Source organism: Seriola dumerili, unplaced genomic scaffold, assembly GCF_002260705.1.
Source record: "Seriola dumerili isolate Sdu_G_001 unplaced genomic scaffold, Sdu_1.0 BDQW01000449.1, whole genome shotgun sequence".
Lineage (NCBI taxonomy): Eukaryota > Metazoa > Chordata > Actinopteri > Carangiformes > Carangidae > Seriola > Seriola dumerili.
In genome coordinates, this window is record NW_019174704.1 from 5,632,097 (window position 1) to 5,656,237 (window position 24,141).

At 39.4% G+C, this 24,141-nt stretch overlaps 1 protein-coding gene across 1 annotated transcript; it reads right to left on the bottom strand.

Annotated features, from left to right (window-relative positions):
* Positions 1-333: 333 nt before the first annotated feature.
* zbtb20 (zinc finger and BTB domain containing 20) lies at positions 334-23,503 on the bottom strand. Its single transcript, XM_022762255.1, has 4 exons — positions 23,364-23,503; positions 7,374-7,518; positions 4,552-6,078; positions 334-1,294 (listed from the first exon to the last, which is right to left on the bottom strand). The coding sequence occupies exons 3-4, from the start codon at positions 6,056-6,058 to the stop codon at positions 759-761; spliced, it is 2,043 nt and encodes a 680-aa protein (XP_022617976.1). The 5' UTR covers positions 6,059-6,078; positions 7,374-7,518; positions 23,364-23,503; the 3' UTR covers positions 334-758.
* Positions 23,504-24,141: the final 638 nt, after the last annotated feature.

Genomic DNA, 24,141 nt, shown 5'->3' on the forward strand with positions numbered 1-24,141 from the left:
CCCTTAATACCATAGGAATAAATAAAACCCAGTGTCAAATTAACTACTCTCCTTTTTTATTTTACATAAGAAGGCAATCTTGTGACCATCAGTATTCTTAGAGGGAATATGTAGCCCAACCCCAGATGATTCTTTTGTTATTGTTGTTGTAAATTATACCACAGTAAGCTTGGACATCTATAGTTTCCAAACTGGTCAGTATGGGTTCACAACTGCCATGATTTGTTTCATGGCAATGTACACACACACACACACACACACACACACACACACACACACACACACACACACACAGACACACACTCACACACACGGACTCTCACACACACACATACACACACGCACACACACACAGACGGACAGACAGACACATGCAAATACACAAACCAAACGCCCAAACATAAATGCACATGTATATTCATTCAGACATATCTACACTAAAGGTGTGTTTGTGTGTATGTGTTTCTTTCGTAGGCCTTTCGGTAGTGTTCAACACATAAATCAGTATTTTAGGAAAGCATACATTTAGAGGCCTGTAGTTAGGATCCATCCAGTAGATCAATATCAAACTACTAAGCCTTAAGGCCACCATCTTTTTTTTCTTTTAGAATAACAGAAAAAAAAATCTTTTTTTTTTTTTGGGAAACTTAATGTGCCAGTGTCTATACTCATTACTCTTCATACCTCAAAATAAGAAAAGGAAAATCTAGTGCCATTTTATTTGTCATTCTTTTTGAAAGAAGTTTATCTATTTGTACTTATCCATCGGAGACATGCATTCGCATGTGGTCATTGAAGTGCTCCATTTGGTCGAACTTGGCAGGGCAGACGGAGCACACGTAGGTGGTCCCTTCTTGGCAGCTCGCTTCTGCAGCTACACCCACTCCTGTTCCAACCCCAGCCCCTACTCCAGCACCTCCACTCACTGGCATGGCGAGGGCCACCACTCCAGCTCCAGGCTCAGGGACAGCCATAGGAATGGGAATGGAGACGGGGCCCGGGGTACCTGCGCTCCCTGACAGCCCTGTGATGGCGCTGCCTGTGCTGTGCAGGGCCATGTGCCTCTCCAGCAGGGTCTTGTGAGAGAACTTCTTCTTGCAGATGTAGCACTCATAGGACTTCTCTCCACGGTGCAGCCGCATGTGGACATTGAGAGAGCTCTTCTGGGTGAAACGCTTGTTGCAGATGCTGCACTGGTAGGCCCGCACCCCTGTGTGTGTCACCATGTGTTTGATTAAGTAATCCTTCAGGGAGAACGAGCGCCAGCAGATGCTGCACTGATGAGGCTTCTCACCTGGATATACATACAAAACAAAAGCATTAAGGGGAAAAAAGAAGAGACATATTTTGAGTATTAGTTTAGAAAACATGGACGAAAAATGTCACTGTGGCCTACAGAAGCTCTTAACATTTATCTGCTATTGTTGTTAAATCATTTTTGAACATCTGAATTATAGAAATCTTGTGTAACTCTGTTGCCACATGTGCACATGTTGCACATGTATACTCAACAGGCTCCTAAAAGATCTCTCTGGATGGTCAGGTAGTGCGTCATATTTGCATCATTCATTGCAAAACAAAAATCACTGTTATGAATCCAAACCTTCCCACTCTATTTCCATTTCTTCTTCTAAAGCTAATTTAGCTCCATCTGTTTGTCATGTAAACAGACACCTTGATGAGGGCTTTCACTGAAATATTAAAATCTGTGTGGTGCGGCCATTTTTGATATGAAAAACTGCACCACTGTGAATGCAGCTGAAACAACATGAGAAGGCTCAAGTGTCAGCATGCTGTCATGTGTAAATCAACCTTGATGAAGGCATGTGGCTCCATTATTATTAAAGACAAAAGATATGTCTACGTCAGCAGTTGAGAATTGAATCAAGCCCAATTTTGATGCTAAACACTCCTTGAACAAAGTCACTGGACTTTTAACACTACAGAAATAATGTGGCAGGTTCAACCGACTTGTACTTGTGCAGCAACATCAGACGCCTGAAGCCAGCAGTGTTACATTTTCAGGACAGGAACATACCACAGGGTAGAGTTATTTAAACCTATATTAACCTTGTTATGATGCAGATTCCACTAGGTGTTGTATGCTACAGCATTGTGGGAAAGGCTTTCTTTTTAAGTAGCTCTAATACAGTTATAGCAACATGTACACATTACAAAACTGTCACAAAACTATAACACAGTGATATTTTATGGAAATTACTGTGATGACTTTACACAGTGAGGTGGAGCTACAAGGGAAAATTCTGAAAAACACATAAGCGTCTTAATTCCCATATGATCAGGAAGCAAATGATTTATGCATCTATTTGGTGTGTTTGTCAGTTTGTTAACATGTAAGCTCATTTTACATAATTGCCTCAACTGACATTATGGGCAGTAAAATATGAACATACTAATAATTATGTAAAACTAACAAGTTGAGGAAGAGACTGATAACTGCAAAATGAGCTAGTTGTATCTTGCAAGTTAATGAAGTCCTGTGTATCCGCTGTTTGCTGCTGCACTGAGTGAATTAATGTGTAGCTACCTGCTTTGATTTAATGAAGCCAATAATGTATACTCTCACTTCAGCTTTGTTTTTTTTGTTTTGTTTTGTTATATTATGGGTTTTTTTTTTGGCTGACCTGCTGTAGAGGAAGGTCAGAGGTCAGGGTCAGTTACAGATCAGCAGCGTGGGACAAGCACATACATAACAGGTATATTTACTGTCTTACTCTTCTTCAGGGCAGTGACTCATACAGTTATAAAGCTGTCTCCCTTGTCTCTGACTGATTACAGCCAATGACGGCAGCTCTGCTGCACACGTGCATCATGCAGTAGTACCAGTGTGTTCTTCGTCTTTTAGCTTTATTTTAGGTGTGTGTTGTAATTAATAGGGCTCCAACTAATGATTATTTTCATTATCGATGCCAATTATTTTCTCAATTAATCAATTATTTGTTTTGTCTGTAAAATATTAGAAAATAGTGGAAAATTATTACATAAGTTATAATTTCCCACAGCCCCTTGTTCTGTCAGGCCAAAAGTAAAAAAAAAAGACATTCATTAATTATCAGCTGATTGACTAATACACTAATTAATTGCTCCAGCTCTATAATGCAAAAATCCATATTTTTAGGAATTTTCATTCATTTGCACTGACTGTTGAGTTGGAGTTTTTTTTGCCTTCATCTTGCACTGAGGCACCGTGTGACTATTACATTTGCCAAAGTACCTCCTGATTACCTTTTATTTACTCAAATAAAAACAATTTATGTTGCAGATAGGTTATATTTATGGTAATCTCAAAGGGGCATAAATAAAATACTACGTTAAATCATACTGCTATAATTTTTAAACAATATTCTTTACAAGATTCAGTAAAGGTAATCCATTCAGATCAAGTCCATGGGATTGATCAATCAGCGACTTTCCTTCTCAATATGTCATCACACTGCTCCACACAATTGTGTGAATAAAACAGGAAATTTAGTTTTGAATAGCCTTCATATATGAGGTGGTTCTGAACAAGCAATGGTTTCTAATGAATAATAATGGCTATTTGAGCAGGCAATTTTTATGAGATCATCTAATTATATGATATCTAATTCTTTCTGTGATGATAATTTCTTCAGTTTATGATTGATAAGGCTGTCAGTGCTGGATGAAAGCAGTGCACAGTTTAATGATGTGCTGCACGAGCAATCTACTGACATTGTAAGTCAAATGATAAAGATGCTCAGCTGTGACCTACAGAATGTAGATTTTGAGTCTTTTTGTACTTTTCCAGTATAAAATCCTAGCTAACATACTATAAAGTACTATATACTGTATGTTCTAGGTACTAATCGTCATTACTTAACACTAATTTGTTCTAGATATACTAATATAATATATAATACTATATAATATATAATATTAATACTATTATAAACTATTATTATTTCTATTACGAATGAGCTACTGGACACATGACGTTCCCCTAGGGGATAAATTAAGTATCTATCTATCTATCTATCTATCTATCTATCTATCTATCTATCTATCTCTATCTAGAGGGAAAGGATAAAGATGGGCATCAGTCAAAGGTAAATGTAAATTTGGAGATCTACTGCCAAATAAATTTAACAAACAAATAGCGAAATCATTTTTCATCATCTAAAGTTGTTAAAGCTTTGTTTCAACATTGATTCCATTAAACACAGACGGTTACACAGCTGAGGAAAACACCATTCAAAGAATGTTGACATCAATGTGTGTATTTTATATTGTCACTTCCTCAGTGTGAGCAAACTAGAACGTCAACCTTTGTGGTATATCTATAGTATGCAGTATGTTGTCACTGCAATAATAGCATTAATGAAAATGAATACCAGTTTTCACCTCTTTTCAAGTTTCACCTTTTCACCTTTTTTAAGCCTTCAAAACATAATCCATGTGATGTCAGAGCCTATACTACTATCTACATCAACAGTGGATAATACAATCATTTAACTGAGCTTGGTGTCTTAAAAAAACATTCTTTACTACATATAAGACATTTTGACTTACCAGTATGGACAAACATGTGTTTGACGTAGTTCTGTTTTGCAGTAAAGGTTTTACTGCAGAGAGTGCATTCATAGGGCTTCTTTTCCCCCTGACCAATTCCTCCTGCAGGCTGTTGCTGCTGAGCTGGCGCTTGTGGTACCGACATGGGGTTCGGGAATGATGGCATTGCAGGGGGCGGCACTGCCACAAACTGTGGTTGCTGCTGGCCAGGAAGGTAAAGGAAAGGCTTGTTGTCTCTAGCCGGCTGTGTAGGAAAGAGTGTGGGCAGGAAGGTGCTTCCAGCAGTGCCCATCACTTGGGAATTGCTGGTCACGGTGAGCGGCATCCTCAGATTGCTGGTGTGTGATTCTGCCTGGCGCATGTAGTGCGGGGCACTTGGCAGGGACTGGGACATGACTGAGTTTGGCAGGGGCTGCATCATGCTACTGTCACTAGTGCTGTGGGATGTGTCCCCGTCCTCTGTCTCTTGCACTTGCTCTGGGGACGAGTCATTGACCTCTATCTGCACTGGAGCTCCTTCACCTTGCTGCCCTTCCCTGCTCCCGTCTTGGCTAAAGCCCGTCAGGTACGGCTGCTGTTCCATAGCATCTGGCTCAGTGCTGATGGAGGAGCTCACCCCTGAGTCAAAACTTTCAACCTTGGATTCACTCTCTACACCCTCTGTATGGTCAGTGTCATCTTGGCAGTCCCCCAAATTATCGTAGCAGCTGTACTCATCTTCAGCCTCCTGCTTTATGTGCATCCCTCCTGTTTGTATGCGTACCGGTCGGGGTTGCTTGCGGCAGTGAGTGGACTCTGCTGTGGAGATGAAGCGATCGACCTGCTGAGATCTCTCCTGGATTCGGTTTATCCAGGGCGGATCTTGAGATTGCTGGTCCTTCTGAGTGCTGAGAGTTGAATCGTAATTTGCCGACAGAGGGTTAATGTAAAGGGGGCGCTCGCGGTTGCCGTTCAGGCCAGGGTAGGTGTACAGTGATGTGTATGCACGATCCATGCTTTGCTGTGATGTTGCTTGCATATAACCTGACTCTGCGTCGCTGCTGGGCCCAGAGGTGCCAGACTCAGGAGTGCCACGGGGTGTTTCCTGACCAGAATCTCCTGGTATAACAGGGAATCCCCCTGGCCCAGCCAAGCCCACATTCTGGGACACGATGCGGGTACACTCATCAATGACGGTCTTGATCTGTAGGATGCTGGCAGCAGTAAGGATCTGCAGGGCCTCTGATTGAGATACCCGCAGAATCCCACTGTACATAAAGTCAATCAGCTTTTGGATGGATTGCACTGAGACCACAGAAGGGATCTCAATGTCGCTGTAGCCCAAGAGCAGCTTGTCCTGAAAGAAGGGGCTTCCAGCAGCCAGCACGCACCGGTGAGCTCGCAGCATACTTCCATGGATCCGAACAGTCACGTCACAGAAGTGCCCACGGTTGCGCTGCTCATTGAGGGTCTCAAGTACAGAATTGCTGAAGTTGTGAAGATTGATGTTATGAATGCGCTCGGTCATCCCCTTGCAACTGATGTCACCTGCAAGCAGCGAGCAACACACCTGACTTAAAAACTCTGACACCACATTATTCAACTGGCTTAAACACAACAGTATTTTTTCACATAAAGCAACAATATAGTTCCATTAGTAGATTACAGTATTATAATTGAATAATGAAATATACACTATGTAATATAACAGTTATGAGCAAATGAATCACAAAAGAGAAGAAGGAAAAAAAAACATTTTTACAGGCTAAATGCTAGAATACACAATCACAATTACTACAGTTAATTTAAATACATGATAAATACTATGGTTCTTATTATGAACAGAACATATGAGTGTTCACTGGGGGATTCCTGAAATGATAATACAGATGTGGTAATTCTAAGTCTCATAATACTAAGATAAGAATCAAATAACGTCAACATCTGAGCTAAATTTCTCTCTTCATTCGTAGTTTAAAAAAATCCACAATGCCACGGTGAAAGACAATTAAGATGGTTCCCATTTAATTACTACAAGTTTCTCTGTGTTCATGTCTGAAATTCCTCCAACCACCATTAGGTGGTGCACTGGGCTCAGAGGACAACAGGCCTCTTTTGTTAGCCATGTGTTCACTGTGATGGCGCTTCCTAACTATCCTAGGAATACACTAGATGTGACCCGGCTGATCAGTGTGTAAGATAACTTAAGATGCTTTTCTTCCCAGTTAGATGTCAAAAGAAATGAGAATCTTAATCCAAATTAGATAGGTAGTTAACATAGGAATTATGCAAATTGTGGGTTTTCATAATTGCTTTTGCATACAAACATGCTTGAGAATAATTTAAGTAAAGCATTCGACCTTATGTGAGTGATTATTAAACATAGCACTTTTGTTTTATATCAAGGAAACTGTCTTAATTTTTATCTTGGAAACTGTACAATATATACAGATATATAAGTAGATATATATAATTAATTTACACTATGTCACTCAATGAATAATGAATGCATTTATGAAAATATATTGGTGATGAAATGTCAGAATCAACACAGAATTGAACAACTGTATAAACAGGAAAAAAAACTTGAACAGTTGGAAAAATGCTTTATAATTTTTAATGCACTTATACATTCAATAGAAATGAATTTAACAGTGTTACTAATAATAAAACCATATTTGACAGTAGTAGATTTGTTTATCCAAATGAAGTAGAAAATGCGAAAATGTCTCACAGAAGAAGAGTGACAGTGTTAGCACAAAGTATTAATGCTCATTTCAAGCTAAGTTATTTCTAACTGAAACATGAAGGGGGAAAAAAAGCTGAAACGGTCCAGTACTCACAGTCAGATGACGTTTTGTTACGAAGATGCTTGTGTGGCTGGTGATGAAGTGCGGGTCAAGCTTCAGTTTGCTGGTGGAGATGGCTGATCAGAGGCCGGGTGCTAGGCAAGGCTGTCAGTCCTCTCTGTCCAAATCATGTGTTGCTCTGCCAGTGTTTGGAGGGGGAGAGAAAAGACAAAGACAAATCTTAATGCCACATACTGCCTCGTCGATATTGCCACTCCCTTAATGAACCAGGAGCCACAGTAACATGAATATCTGCCACCGGCGTGCTGCAACAGATGTGTGAAGAGTTTCCAAAGCGAGACGAATGGACGTTCCTGTGTGCACATGGCCACCAATTACAAATCAAGGTTGAAAATAACATTGGTGTTGGAGCCACTTTTTCTCTCAGCAGTTATCTGAGCCGCTGGGCAACAAAACCACACCCTTCCAAAGAAAAACGAACTCGAATCCTCATAAATTTGCACAGATTAAATATTTCAGAAAAGGTCTCACGCACACTCACCATGAAGTGTTTGTATGTGTGTGTGTGTGTGTGTGTGTGTGTGTGTGTGTGTGTGTGTGTGTGTGTGTGTGTGTGTGTGTGTGTGTGTGTGTGTGTGTGTGTGTGTGTGCGGGGACGTATGTGTGTTTGTTTTCATTTTCAAATCCACAAATTAAACAAGACAATGTCCAATACAGACATAGAGCGGACATGAGTAGTTGCAAAAATAGAAAAGAAATATTAAACACACAAGGCATTCATTTAAAAACACAAGAAAGGCATTCAATGACATTAAGCATGTGATGAGCTGATGATAAAAAAAAAAAGCCTCACACAATTGCTCTTATACTGTACACACATATTAGAATGCAAAAGTCTGACCTCAAAACTGGGAACACAATTATGTAAAACTGACCACATTAAAGTCAGATACTCATGGGATCATTTAAGGTCAGGCAGACTGAAAAAAAATGAACTGAACCAATACAAAATGCCCTTTTCAAACAATTTCTCACATATTAGTCCCACACTGGTCATAGTGCTTTCAAATATTTCAACCAATAAAGCTTCAAAACTATAAGGAAAATGTTGTGAATGTTGGGGTGTGAATATTAATCATTAACAGGAGTTTAGATCATAATTACAATCGTGACTCTTCAATATTTTTTTTGGAAAAGGGGTGAAAAAACGTTTAGTAGCTGTCACGCTGCCTACAACACGAACATCAAGTGCTCTGTGAAATGCCAGTAACTACAGTGTGTTTCTGAATGAACAGAACGGGGGTAAGATTTGACCAGACTTGCACGTTTTTGTTGACACATATTATTCTTTCATAAATCTCAAGTACTTTCAAGGAACATGCCTGTCACTTTGAAATACTGAGGTAAAAATATGGATGAAAAATATTTGATTTTAAGCAAGTGACCTCTGCACTTTTCCTTTTTTTCACAGATGCTGATAGAGGACGGAACAAGAATTTGCTTTGCCAAGGTAACAGATACAAAATTTGTCCATAAATAAGCCTAGAAAATAGTCATATAAGATCATGATTTTTTCATAGTTTAGTACAGAAAAGCAGAATAACTAAGGGAAAGCCAGAGTTAAAGTGTAAAAGTAATAAACTGAGATAGCTATGTCCACAGACTGCATTGTGTCCGTAGGCTTCAGTGTGAGAAGTGCTGCGGACAGTCAGATGTTTGCTTCTTTTCTTGAAATGTTCATCAACTAACAAATTCAATTATTATGTATAGACAAGTAATAGCGTGTTTAGCAGCAGTGGTTGATCACTCGATGCTGAGACAGATCATTCTTACAAAACACACACACACACGCGCGCGCGCACACACACACACACACACACACACACACACACACACACACACACACACACAGGTTTGTTCTTCCATCTTGTTCAGGACAGATATTGTATTTATACTGAAATCCTTAACCCCTAAATCTAAAATGAAACCATTTTCTCTAAAACTCCAACACTAACCTACAATTGCCCAAAATAAACCATTAACACTTTTATTCAAGCCCTCAATATCAGCCTGAGCCCCAAAAATGTGCCTTGTTCTAATACCTCACTTAAAAACTAGATCTAACTCAAACTGTAAACCTACTGTAGGTGTAACCCTTGCCTTAACCTCACCACTGTCACTGCAATATTTCACAATTGACTTAGTCAAAGTGAAAACCACACACACACACACACACACGTGCCAAAATGCCTGAAGACATTACAGTGACAAATATTTGACCCTGTTCCTTTGCTTGCAGTGTTAGTTTGAGTGGTAACTGTATTCGGATGCTACTTTTTGAATGCAAACATATATGTTCCCTCTCTGGCTTCCCTTGCCCATCCAGACATGTAAATCCACCTGCCTAAGGGGTAAAGTGAGGTGAATGCTAGCAACAAAGGAGCAGGCCAAGGGAAGCAGGCTTCAGTTGCCCAGACTGCCACTCACAACAGTGATTCCATTTTAGCCGTGACACAGTGGGTGAGCAGCAGCCAGCGCCTACCTGCAGTGAATTCTAATCAGCCCAGGGGTCTGTCTCCCTCCCTCCCTCCCTCCTGTACCCTGCCTTGGACTAAAGGGGCTGATGATCCTTCAAAATTAATTAGATCCTTGTAGGAGGCGGCCATTTTCTTTCACTTCCTAACGCTCCACGAAAAAAAAAACAAATTTTTAAATTGCACTAAATTTGGGGCGTGTACCTCCTCCCTCATATTGATCTGTTTCTCAGTGTGTCTCTACCTGTTTCCTGTTTCATCACGCTGAAACTCACTCGCCGTCTTTCCTTCCATCTGTCTGTCTCTCCGTCTGTGCCCCCTCCTCTTCCTCCCTCCCTATGAACCTTCCCCAACACCCTCCGCCCCTCTCTGGCTGCCTCCATGCTCCCAGCTCTGTGTCTGCCTCTGTGGAGTTTGCTGTCAATAAATCCCCAGAGGTCAGTTTGTCTGCTGGAAATCAGACACAATGCTTCAGACCGCCAATGCAATGCATGCTCTGCTGCTGCCGCCACAACAAAGACTGAGGAGCGGGTGGGAGGTGTGCTGAGGTAGAGGCGAGGAAGGGGAGGGAGGAGCGGGGATCGGGGAGGGGAGGGGGGGGGGCGGCACAAAAAAAATATAAAAATTTAAGACAGAGAGACGATGGTTGCAACTTCACCAGCCAGACTCCAGGTTAATCAGCTGCCTGTATAAGGTGACGAGCTCATGAAATACGCTGCATCGAATTGGACATTAGTTAATCAAAGGGGGGGGGTGGGGGTGGGGGGTGAAATGGTGAGGATGGGGGATGGGGTTGAGAACAGACATAAGAGGCATGCTTATGAAAGGAGCAGTATCAGCCATGTGAATAATATACATCTTGAATATGCAAATACTGCTTACAACACACTACAAGCATATATTCAAGGCCCTTGGTACATTTAAATCTGGAGACAAAAGGGCCACGGGGCATTGTGAAGAGCTCATGTCCATGCATGTGCATACAGCTTCTTGATGAATCTGGTGCAGATTTGCACTTATCAAGAGTGTTTTGTGTTATACCTAATTAATAGTAATTTGTGTTTGAGTTTGTTTGAAACCTCTACTGCTTAACGATCACTGTCCAACATTGTAATTATTAATTTCAATCATCCATTTATCCCAAGTGCATTAGCATATAAACTACCAGAAATCATGCTTTAATAGTATGGTTAGGATATGTGATCTAATGTAATGTAATTTAGTGCACACTGTAAATGTGTAGCAGGCACACTGGGGAATTTTAAGCAATAATCAAAAGATGAAGTGTTGATCTGACGAGTGATAATTGAAGGTGTGTTCGATAAAGACTCAGTACGTTCATTTCACTCCTCTGACAAAACAATGTACAGTTACAACTCACTGTAATCAATCAAACTTTTCTGAAATACATACATAAATAAATTACACCTCAGCTAATGCTGCGGTGTCTTGCTTCCCTTTGATCTGCACAATTAAAAAATATTCTTTTAGGTAACTGAATATTCATCTCTGGCCAACAATGTTGCGTTACCTGATTAAATCTGAGTTATTTAGATTGCTGTGTCTCTTATTACATTCAAGTGTTAGCCTATAATGTTGTGAAGCAATTTACCCATAAGGAAAATAATGCACCTAAATCAAATACACTTCAGGAGAAGCAGCATTAAACACCTCACAGTCTCAAGATTTAATTGATTTGCCTTTATAGCAGTCAGTGAAAATCATCAACAAGCACACGTAGGCTGATGACAAGTTGAGCCAAGATTTTCACACTTTCTTTTTTTTTCTTTTTTGACTTCATTTTCTCCCTTGACTGAAATTGTATGGTGCAACATCACATAACCAATGAAATACTTCTGAGATGTATCTAAATGTCTGATGATACTTGTAATGTGTTTGAATTACATTTTAGCCAAGTGTTATCCAAACAATTACCACATGAAATGTCTACCTGAACTTTGATACGGCCCTTCGTCTACAACACAGATGTAGAATCAGTGTTTTTTCCCTCACAGCTGCAGTTTCGATTTCAAGCTTACCACCAGGGACAGTTTAAAAAAAATATGCAAACACTATAAAACAGCATTTCATTAATTCACAGCAATGCTATTGTTTCATTGTTGTGAATGCTGGTCAAAGCTTTGCAAAGTAATTACAGAGTACCAGCGCAATGTTATGACCACTGCTCAACTGAGATTGCTTCAATAACTGTATTATGTTCATGCATTTCTATGCATCATGCTCTAACTGGAGCTGTTAACTCTTTCGTCCTCTAATTTTGAGCTAATTGTTCATGTCTAGCTCCACTGCTACTAAAATTTCTCAAATAGCACAGCGGATTAATGTGTTAAGAAATTGAGTTTCACAGAAAGCCATTCGAATGTGACAGAATGTGCAGCTTTCAAATAAATTCCTCAAGCAAACAAATAACAATAAACACTAAACACTATAATACCATTACACAAGTATAGGACAGTTTAAGTATTTTTTGACAGGGCAGCTTGTTCGATTCGTCATACACATTGAGGAGCCATTGCCCACTTACAGATTTTAGGATAATGTACATCTAATATTATTTTTTTGGAGCAAAGTCCACATCCATGAATCAGTCCTATAGTAAATGCTGCATACTGTATTTCCTAAAAGAGCATAGAAGGAAAAAAAAACAGACAGCCACTGTTGGCTTATGAGCATTAAAATTATAAAGACAGTATCACATTTTGGTGATGGTAAGTACGCTTTCAAGAATATCTCAGAATTGGTAAATAGCTGTGCTTTTGTTAATGAGCATTTGACCAAAAAGAACCATCTGACTACTCATATGATAGTCTCCAAAACACCTCTAACCCCCGAAGCAGATAATGCTAAATTCAAGAGTTATCATTTAGGCACAAGTGTCCACAGCAACTGGCTCTCTACAGCTACTACACACGTTGAGGACATTTTGCCTCTCTCAAAAAAAGGACCTCAGAGGCTATTAAGAGATCTTCATCAACCTACACAGATGCTCGTATAGGACTTGTCTGTCTATCACCAGTGTATCATGATAAAGAGTGCTTAATTAATTCTATTTGGCAAGAAATGCCAAACCTACACCTTGTGTGTCTCTGTTTGTTTGTCTCTGTGCCTGGATGGTATATAAATAAACAAGATTTCAACAAGTGGCCTGTGTAGTATAGAGGGACTGAAGCACCTTCATATCTCTGAGAGAAAACCAAGTGTCTCCTGACTTTCTGTTCTTGAGAGATAAACCAGAACAAAGATGCTTTGTTCTGAATAATGAGAAGATAGTGTGGGACCTCCACTAACGCGCATACAGTTCTTCTTGCTGTAGAGAACAGCAAAGCCTCTAAATATGTTTAGTGTACACAATGTTTACTAGAGAGACCAGACTAAATACAGCCACACTCTCACACATGTAGTATTTAGAGGAAACAGAAAAAATGTGCTCACACAAGCCTTATGCAAAGCTGACTTTCATACACAACACTAATAGTGTTGTAGTAAAGGTGCTCTCACATACATGCATGCATATGTGGTCAGTGTCTTAAATAAGTGAACTACACACAAGGTTATGATATTCACTCTAATATACACTAATATTATATGTTAGGTGATGATAATAGGAATCAAATAAAATTCAATTGTGAGATTTTGTTTTTCCTTAACATGTCATGTATGTCAATTAAGGACAATTTGATGTATCCATTGTATTTGCTTCATTTCAACCATTTGTGAATGTGACTGTGAGCAGCCTCATAAGTTCTGTACCATGTGCTTCACCAGCAGCTGCATGAGGGTGCATGAGCCAGTGTCGAGGTGGTCCAGCACAGAGCTGAACTTTCACAAATGGATGAGGGCGCTTGAAGGAGTTCAGCACAACTTTGCACTTTTTTGTTAGCTAGTCTGTGCTTCAAGGGTGAGCACTTTAGCCTCTCCCAGAACCTGGAAGGCTCAATACTTGCCTTTTAAAAGGATTTGCCAGTCTACTAAAATGACAAGATGCAAAACTGCTAACATGCTGTATGTTAACAATATAGAAGCGAGGGAAATGGTGAAGGACATTGCAAAAAGGTGTTATGATGCAACATATTTCTTCAGCCAGCAGCTATGGCTACAACAATACACATGCCATTGGGCTGAGTTAAAACTGAGTCATTATTAAGGTAAACTAATCAAGTAATCTTCAACGTGTCTCCAGCTACAGATTGTTCTTACTATGTGAAAAAGATATTAAATCCAGATGATTTAATAAATAAATTCTGTGCTTATTTTGAACCTTATGGATGTTAGCACTTTTAGTGTATTTATAGTTTGGCTAGCTGTTGTGTAGTAAATACAGATTATATATGTCTCATCAACTCATTTGACATATGACCCATCTAAAAGTGTAATGCTGACACGCTGAAACACAGTCCACCACATGAGTGCCCTATATGCACTTTCACCATGTGCTGGCACCTCTGCATAGTATCTGAGCAACATGGGTTAAATATAATGTTAGATATAACATACCACAGTACTATACTCAAAACGTCTGAAATTAGCACAAAGGTAAGGTTTACTGTTAATCCAGTGGGGGGGGGGTGCAATCTAACCACATAAGAAACCTTATCCATACAATACTGTGTTGCAAAACAAACTTGTTAAGCAAGGCAGCTACAGAATTTCACAATAAATGGAAGATTTCCCCCAGTTTAGCAGTGTGTTAACGGTGAGATATTATCAAGAAATTTGAGCTGACTGAAATGTTTCTAGTACACAGTGCTGCGCAATGAATGTGCAGATAAGTCCAATGAAAACAGGATTTCAATAAGCGCAATGAGGTCTGCAATCTATAGAAAGTATAACTACTACTAACTACATCCGAAGAATATTGTAACACACACACTGTTACTTAGTAAATCTTTATGGAAAACTATACATTTTCTACTTCCCCAATTCTGGTCCAGAAAACTGATGAAAAGAAATGAACACAGGTAGTTACAGAAATGTATGTACCATATGACCTTCATATGAGCCACACAGTAAATATCAATAGTGAATTCATTGGTGTTCATTATGCACGTGTAATACTTGCATCAGAAACTGTAGAGTGGTGTGTCAAAATTTTAACCAATAATTTCAAAATGACATTCTGTAAATGCCTCTTTTTTTTTTTTGATTTCAGGCTGTGCTTTGTGCTTCGTTGTGAAAGTTCTGTTGTGAATTAGTTTTGCAGGCAGGTTTTCTCATAAGCACGACCTCTTTTTATTACCCACCAAGCTCAGGAATGCCTGCAAGGAAAAACTATGCTGAGTGTATAAGTTGGTAGTTGTGTAGCATTCTATAAATTGAGTAAACACAACCATGTATTATCACTGATCACATATAATACCTTTATCTGTTGCAAAGACATAACATTCTTTTTAAGTGATGTCTCTTGGGCTGTGTATTTGTCACCGAAGCTACTGCTAAATATTTTCTGTAGGGATTTTTTTTTTTTACTTATTGGTAGATTAGCTGTTAACCTAACAAAATGTAGGGAGGGATTCATTTCTGGTCTTTTCATTACCCATTGTATCTCTCCTACAAGGTCAAAGATATTTTAAGCAGTAAAAATTGATAAAAAATACATTAATGTGGTGGTGAGATGGATGTTTTTCAACTGGACAATCAGAACAATTTATTACTTTTACATTTGCTATTTTACTGTTTCTACTAAGAAAAACTAGTATGGCTGTGCAAAGAAAAAGCTGTGTGTAATAAAAGCAGAGCCCAATTGGTTTGTAATGTGTTTTCATCCCCTTACCTGGCTAACGTTTGTTGCTATGCAATGCATCACTACAAGCAATACAAGCTATTTGACTTTTCACCATCACTACACTTGTTATTCTGATTGGTAAATGTTGGTGTAGTTTAGGCTCTCTGTACAAAAAGCAGAGTCACTACAGAGTCACCTCACAGCATACAGCGGAGAGATAACACGGCCACCCATCCACTCCGTTTATGATAATCATGTGGCCTTTTGGCCTAGCTAATGCACATGAATTGTTGGTCAGTGTGGTCTGTTTGAATGTAGCAGAATTATTATCTCTGATGGTAACAATCTATAGCTCATAAGCCCTAGAGTGTAACCTAAGCTCATCAGCTGTTTCTGGTAACATTACTATAAAAATCATGCCACATGGCCGTGAGTATTTTCGGCAGGTCTTATCATAAATGTGTTACTTCTAAGTCATTTGTGCTGTCCTGGTTAGACCAAGGGGTGCAGGAAGGTTAACACTTTATTTTGATCTAGATTTCGTTTTCATCTTTGTGCATTAGAGGGTTTAATGTGAAGAAAATGTAGCAGTATACCTTTAATTTTTAGCTCCTGTAAGTGTGTTTCTCTGTTTGTGCATGCATGTGTTAGCCTAGTGACCTACCCAGGGTGTTGCCCTGCCTTCCTATAAATGCATGTTGGGATACGCTGGACTGACCCTGAAGAGGAGTAAGTACGAAAACATTAATGAATGACTGAATGCTGAGACACTACCCAGCAGTAGAGCCTACTATAGTCAAAGGCCAAGAAAGACAGTTGGTTTCATATCAGTTAACATAGTCTCAGAAGTTATAAAGGAAAAAGAAGCTTGTTGTTAGTTTACATAGCAGCTGCCACAAGGTCTTTTATTCTTCTAGTTCTCAATAAAGTGAAAAACACTGAGCCACCGTTGCCACAACTGACAGCTATTACATTGGTGTACTAACCACCAAAACATCTAATGGAGCCTGACACATGTGCTGCATATGTTTAAAATGCAATGCAGGCAATATCAACTAGTGCTAACAGAATGATCACATTGTATTTTTTTTTGTATCACTTTTGTCAAACCTATTGTGAAACAAGTTCAGCAACTATGATAAAACTGAAAATGTTTTTCCCTTTTTATGTTGTTGAACAGGTTACAGATAGTTGTCAGTCGAACAGTTGAACACCAACCGTAACACTCTTCTAAAACATTTGTTTCTTACATGTTAGAGCAACAAGCTTTTATAATTAATAATTGTTTTCCAGCTTCCTAAAGGAACCTATTTTGAATTCTATCTCTACCAAGGTCAGTCTCAGCGCAAATAACAATGTAAAGAGTGAGATAAAGAGAGCAGATATTTTTTTCATTGTCAAGAAAATTCTTTGTAAAAGAATTTTTTCAAAAGTTTTTTTTTTAAATTCTTGCTGTTGTATTTCAAAAATGAATCACTTACTCAATAAAAAAAGAAAAAAATGCAGTATACTTTAAGGTTACAACAATCTTCATTTTGTGATAAGACTAAAACGCAAACACTATTGTATACCCATTTCACAGTGCATACTGATGTACCTTGAGTGAGCCTGTGCATGATCTTAACATTTTGGCTGCCGTGAGTGCTGTTTACTGGCTGAAAAAGTCTTCCTGAATCCAAGATAAAAGTAGAGAGTTCACAGCACTTATTCTCTGTCAAAATCATTTTAAAAGTTACTCTTTTACTCTGTTATTTATTTATGTTTTTTATTTTCTTAAACTCTCTTTAGATACTTTCTTCTTTCAACTAGGCAGTGAGCTCACCATGACTTGTAGAAAACCATATGGGTAGCAGGGTGAACTGAGGACACACATGCACCTTGGCAAACATACAACTTCGCTATTAGAATCCAGGATACATTTTTCACATCAGTTGAATGCCTGGGCCTGTGTGTGTGCTTGAAGACAGAGAATACAAATTAGGTTTAAATGCTTGTTCCTGTACTGCAAAAAGGAGAAAGTTTGCCTAAGAAACAAACATATGTTATTGTAACAAGCTGCAGTTTTAATTAAGACTCTTACTTGCAAAAATCTAAAAACGTTTGTACTTGTTGTAAAACCACTTCTGGTCAATATTTGTGTCTTACAGCACAAACGACTGACTTTGAATGAAAAACTTTAAAAACCAGCCCTGCAAATATAAAGAAGCATGAATCAAGAGTCTGTTAGCAATTTTAGCAAAGCTAATGGAAACACATGGTCACACCCACAACTGGACTGTGTGTTGCACTGTATGTACTGTATATGTATCAAACAACTACAGATTTAAATGGATCTCTGAAATAAATACCTGACTATTGAAAATAATAGATTTTCCTTTAAATGACTCTGAAATTTTATAATAGTGACGACACGAAGTGTAGACATTAAGAGAAGGCACAAACAGGCTCATCCTGAGGCAAGTGCATGTTCAACTGTTTGATGTTTTCCTTTTATATATATATATATATATATATATATACTTGAACTATTTATCAGTTGATCCTAAAACACTGTTGTATTTACCATCAAGCTATCTGGAAACTAACTCTGCTTCATGAGACTTTATAAAGTTTTATAACCAAACAAAAGCTTCCTGACAACAGCATGGCACATTCTCAAATACTTATTCAGTCTCAATGTGTACTTTCATTACGCATTCCTGTGATACTTGCAGGGAGGGGAGATTCCAAAACAAAAGTCCTTTGAAAACGGAAAAACATGCCTTAAAGTCTTTTGTTTGTCAGTTTTCTACATGCTGCATGCTCTGAAAGTCATTGGGTTTGAAAGTCAGTTTCATGACCAGTGTTTTAGATTCTAACTGCCAATTTACTAAAAGGGGAAGTATTTAAAAAAAAATCCTGCTTAGTGAATTGACAAATTGAGACAGTCTACAGCTGTCATGAGAGTCGTCTTTAAGCATTATGAAAGCATAATATATCACTGCCTGGTTGTAAAATAAAAACCTTTAGTTTTAATCCAAAATGTTTTTTTCCTGGCAAAATAGTTACCTCATCAATAAACAAGATGCATTTTTTTCTCCCCTTAAACAAAGCACATTATTTTCTATCCTTGCCTTTGTGCTGGAAGGAAATCACCATAACTCATTGTAACAGCATTTGTGTTGCATAATACAGCTAAAGGGGAAATTCTCTCCTTAATTACAAAGACACTCCGTACAGATTCTCAAAAGGTTTTACAATTGTGTTTTTAGTATTTTCAAGAATAAGAAAAATAATAATATAATGTGAAGAGAAGCATGTTATGTGTGAAAAAGGTGCTTTGTGGGTAGAAGGATCCAAGCCAGTTAGCCAGGAGGCAGCTAGCCTGCCAACAGTTTCTAGTTTCGAAAAAAATCTGCAACCCACCAAGGTAGAGTTAGCTAGTAGTCACTAATTTCATGATATTTTGCTATGATCAAGATATATGAAGAAAATAAAAAAGTATTACATGTTTAATATAAAATTATTTGAGACTTCTCTGAAGATTTGGAGGTATGTGAGCCCGTTTTAAGGTTGCCATGGTAACTGGGGACTCAAATGCAGTTTTAAAACTGCAATTGCTATAAAACAGCAGTCTTTGCAATAAACATCAGGTGAGAAACTTTATGTGTTCTTCTTAAACAAAACCAAACCTTTAAGATTAAAGTCTATTAAAAGCTTAAAGGCTATTCTGTAGTTAAATATAAGACTTAACATTAACTTCAAGATGTGCACCTGAACGCAGTCTCAGTTGGTAATCACATCAAAGATTAGTTTTGCTCTATGAGGGAATATTCTTCTAATGAGTATCGTACAGCAACAAAAAAGGCAGAAAGGATAAACACGGTCTGTGACAAAAAGGCCAAGCAGTTAACAAGCACTGTGACATTCTGGATGCAATCCACAAAGTGGCTCGTTATATCGATGGATCTCTACTGCATTCCCAAAATGGCTGCCAAATATGTTCAACTGTGGTAGACAAAGTGCCAGGATGGACTCAAATGCATATTATTAAAAGTCTCTTGACATACTATGGTAAAATACGCGACTTGGAATAATAAAAAAACAACATTAATTTTACCTAATCAGTAAAGGTTCACTAGTTCTGCGTGTATTTATATTTTATCTTTATATTGCCAGCGCATGCTTAAATTTGCAACCAAATTTACACTTGCTAACTTTAAAATATATGTTATGATAAAATTCAATTTTATTTAACTATATGCATAGAAAAAATAAACAACACTGCATGATTCAGTAGACTGAGGTGAATTCTACTCATGATCATTATCACATGTTCTCTCTTGTCCTTTCCACTATACTGTCCAATAAACCATTAAGCCTTAGAATCTTTTTTAGGAGAGTTGTATTGCAACAACATCGTGAACATGCGTTTACAACCAGGCCATCCTCACCGGGCTGTTACCAGGATTTCCTGGTAACAGCCTGGTGAAGATGGCTGGATGATGTGGGAATAACAACAACCAGAAATGTGGCATTGCGGAGGCTTCAGAGAGAGGTCTCTATCTTGTGTATTTGGGCAACAGTGCTTTTACTGCGCTTAAAATTATTTGGAATACTGACCTGCCATCTGTGTGCATGAAGTGTACAAGACGATTGTTTTTTTTTTTTTCTTTTTTGTTTTTTTTTTTGTTCTATGTCTCTTCCAAAGAAGCAATCATTGCATTAGTGCAGCATGGTATCCTTACACATTTTCACTCAAGAAAACCCAAATGATCAGGAGGAAGACGTGTGTAACAGAGTGATTAAATCAGTTCAAAAACTGAACACTATGGACACATTATGTCAGTTTGTTGGTCAATGATAAATTACTGAATGAGAAGAGAAGGTGACAAGCTACAGAGGACGAGTGAAAGATGGTGAAGCCAAAAAAAATTGGGATTGATTGTTGGGTGTGGATTAACTAAACACCTCTCTCCCTTTGCGTCCATGTGAGTGGGTCTACACTTTATCTGCTGAGTCTCCTTCATATAATAATGAGTTTCCTTGGTCTGCAGACATGCTCTTAAATATTCATTAGTCATGGGTGGGTTTTAGCCGTGACACAGAAAGCGGGCAAATGGCGATGGCTCAAACACTGTGAATATTAATGTACATGTGGAATATATACATATAAATACTCATTAGTGACTTAACTGAGATGAAACTGGGCACCTGATACTCTGGACTACAAACACTCCCAAGGCACATAATGGCTGTTGCTCTTTCAGCAGCTACTGTACACCTCTGTGCTGAAAAAAAAATTGAGATTTTGACATCAAGCCTGGTAACAGCTCACTTACACACAAGACAAGTACCCTCCAATTCATCAAACAATATGTCCAAAAATACAGGTGTTAAGTTAGTGTAGAGTTTCTTTTCAGAGGAAGCGAATTCAATCCAGTTCACACTCTGTGACAATTTAATTTTTACTTTACTCACCCACATGTATGCCTGTCAATCAACATGCTGCAATTCACAGGACAGCTTTATAATTATGTCCTGCTGAAATCTTACATCAAAGTGAAATGTTGCATTTCTGCTACACAGGGCTGCACGCTCAGCTCTGTGTTCTCCAAGTGTGTCCATTCAGAAAACAAATGATCCAGTGCAGCCATCAATTACATAACCAAGCCTATAGCACTGCAACCCATTTACGTTGTGGAAACATATTCTGAATGAAAGCGGGGAGAGGAAGTGATCGTAACAAAAGTGAAAAGGGATGAACGCACAATCATGTGGTAAAAAACCTGCACACACACAGAAGCACAAACACACACACACACACACACACACACACACACACACACACACACACACACAGGTGCATATCCACAGACCGTGTCTGCGCTGGAAGGAGCTGGACGCAGCGCTCATGCAGCCTCCCCTCTGTCAAACCCGGGACCGGCTTTCTTGGTTGTGGCTACTTGCGTCTTCTCACGGAAACAGCTCCACTCACCACACCAGGACCAACCTCTGGCATGACTAACGTGTTGACGCAAAGCTTTATACCTGCGCACAACTTCTGGGTTATAAGCGAGCCTGTTCCTATCAATCAGACACAGAACGTGTTGTGGTCATTGTAGAAACTATCAGTGGCGCTTATAATAGACACAAGAACATGCTGCATTACTCTCTTTATCTGACAAAGCCAAGCGCTTTGGGACATCTGTTTGCCACACACACACACACACACACACACACACACACACACACACCACACCACACACACACACACACACACACACACATGCACGCACGCTCTGTCTCTGCCCCTTTCTAAGTCTCTCTCTCTCTCTCTTACACACACACACGCGCGCACGCGCGCGCACGGATAGACAGAGCCCTAAAGAATAAGACTGACATGTTGCTCCGGCTCAACTCCCCATGGCCCTTTCAGTGATTTTTTTGGGAGTCATTGCTCTATTTATTTTTTTACTGCGCCAACAATGAGCATGCACGCATGTCTTAACTTTATTCAGTAAGTGAAGTACCTCTATAATGCGATCTAATAAGCAACAGCAAAGGAATCACGAGTTGCCCATGAATATTTTGCAACAAAATATCTTAAAAGGCACGCAGGAAGCGTCTAATGCAACTTTAATCACACCAGAACATGGCCTCATATCTAGGCCACCCTTTGCCAAAAACATCCTCACGTCGTAAACATTTTCACATACTGTAGGCTATGAATAAAAAGCGGATTTGCGACAGTTAAAGTGATCCTTCATTTTCGGGGGGGAAACATGGCACCAAAATCCAGACCAGAGTCCCACTGGATCTAGTTCTGATTTATCTCAGAAACTGAACCTGCAGTATTGTTTTACCTTCAGACACAATATTAGCCAGCAATTCCTCCGCCTGCCGAACATATCTTAATGTAACCCCATCTCAGAAATGCCATGCCGTATTGATATTAATTCATAAAAAAAAAATGTAGGCTAGACATCTGTCTGAGTATAAGCGGCTGTATGAGCCGCTGCTATAATGATATATTTCAGACATCGGGACCATCTTTCCGGCAAGTTCAACAAAGCGAAATGTATTGAAATAGCTAGAGAGAGTGGGTTATAGCGGTTAATTGTGATAAGGAAACGCGTTTCCTCTGATTCAAATAACTGACCTAAAAGCCAAATGCGCACGTCGGCTGCCACAGTTGTTCCGGGCTTCATAGTGTGTAAAATGTGAGCAAGCAGCCTGCAAGCATCGCTGAGGCTTTCACTGATTCAGAGAAACAGACCCGGGAACACAGTTGGACCAGAGTATTGTTCTCAAGTGTGTCTCCTGCCCGGCTCACGGACAAATCCGAAAGTAAAGGGCTAAAGGTAAAGGGGCATGTTGAGAATAATGGCAGATGGGAAACTTGCGTCATGCCAGGGCAGCGCGTTTTTGTAGTCGAATATAAATGGACAACAAAACCCCTGGCAGCCAAAAGTGAGCCCCTCTAACATGAGCGTTTCATTTCATTTCGTACACCGGCGTCACATTTACTGAATGTCTGAGATCCTCTGAAGAATAAAGTTTCCGATTATGTAGAGCTTCGTATTTGGTTGGTAAAGCCAGCCACAACTACATGGAAGTCAGTGGTATTTCATGCAATTCAGCCTGAAGTCAGCGAGCACGTTTTAATCTCCTACATAGGAAATTCCTCTTATTTCGCCCCTTTAATAATAGCATTATAGATATTGTGAAGACCCATCCCTTTTCCTACTTTTCTCAATTTCTTACCTGCACTTCGAAGCACGTTCAAAAAGTGGCGACAGCGTTTCCACGGCTCCCCTTGTTTTCCCCCGACGAAGCGCGTATAGTTTTTTTTAATATGTTCCTTTACTTTGTTTCATTTCTCACTTCCATCTTCTTTTCATCTCATCAATAAACACACGCTGCAGCCTACCTTCATAGAGCAGCTCGGTTCAAGTGTGCCCTCCCATTTTTTAACTATACATCGAGTACTTTGAGGGGTGGTGGTGGTGGTGGTGGTGGTGGTGGAGGGGTGGGGGTGGGGGGGCAGGCAGGCACGCCTTTTCACTTAAAGCTGCTATTGGAAGAACAGTGCGCTGTCTTGGGTTGGATCAGAAATCCGTCAACATTACTGTGACCCAATCGCAGGGAGCACAATAGGACGGAAAGACCTGCTCCATTATGGCTCTCTGGAAGTGGTGGGAGTTATAGTAATAGTAGTTGTAGTAGTAGTGTTCCTCCTACTCGAGCTGTTTAAGTTTCCTCCTGCCTGAGCAGCAACACAGCAATTTTATAAATAGAAGTCATGGTGCGCAATGAAACCTGTAAAGGATAGGGGGGTTAAAACAGGTTCGCTGTGATGTTGCACCCCAGCGAGAACACTCACTGTACCCATAAATCCCACCTTTTTTTAAATTTAATCTACATGTTTCTCTTGTTGTGCAGGCTCAAGCGCCAACTGTTCAAAATATCAGCGCACACAAATGTGAATGAACTCTCAAATCTATCCCGTCTGGATCAAAAGGACGGGGGAAATGTCAGTTAT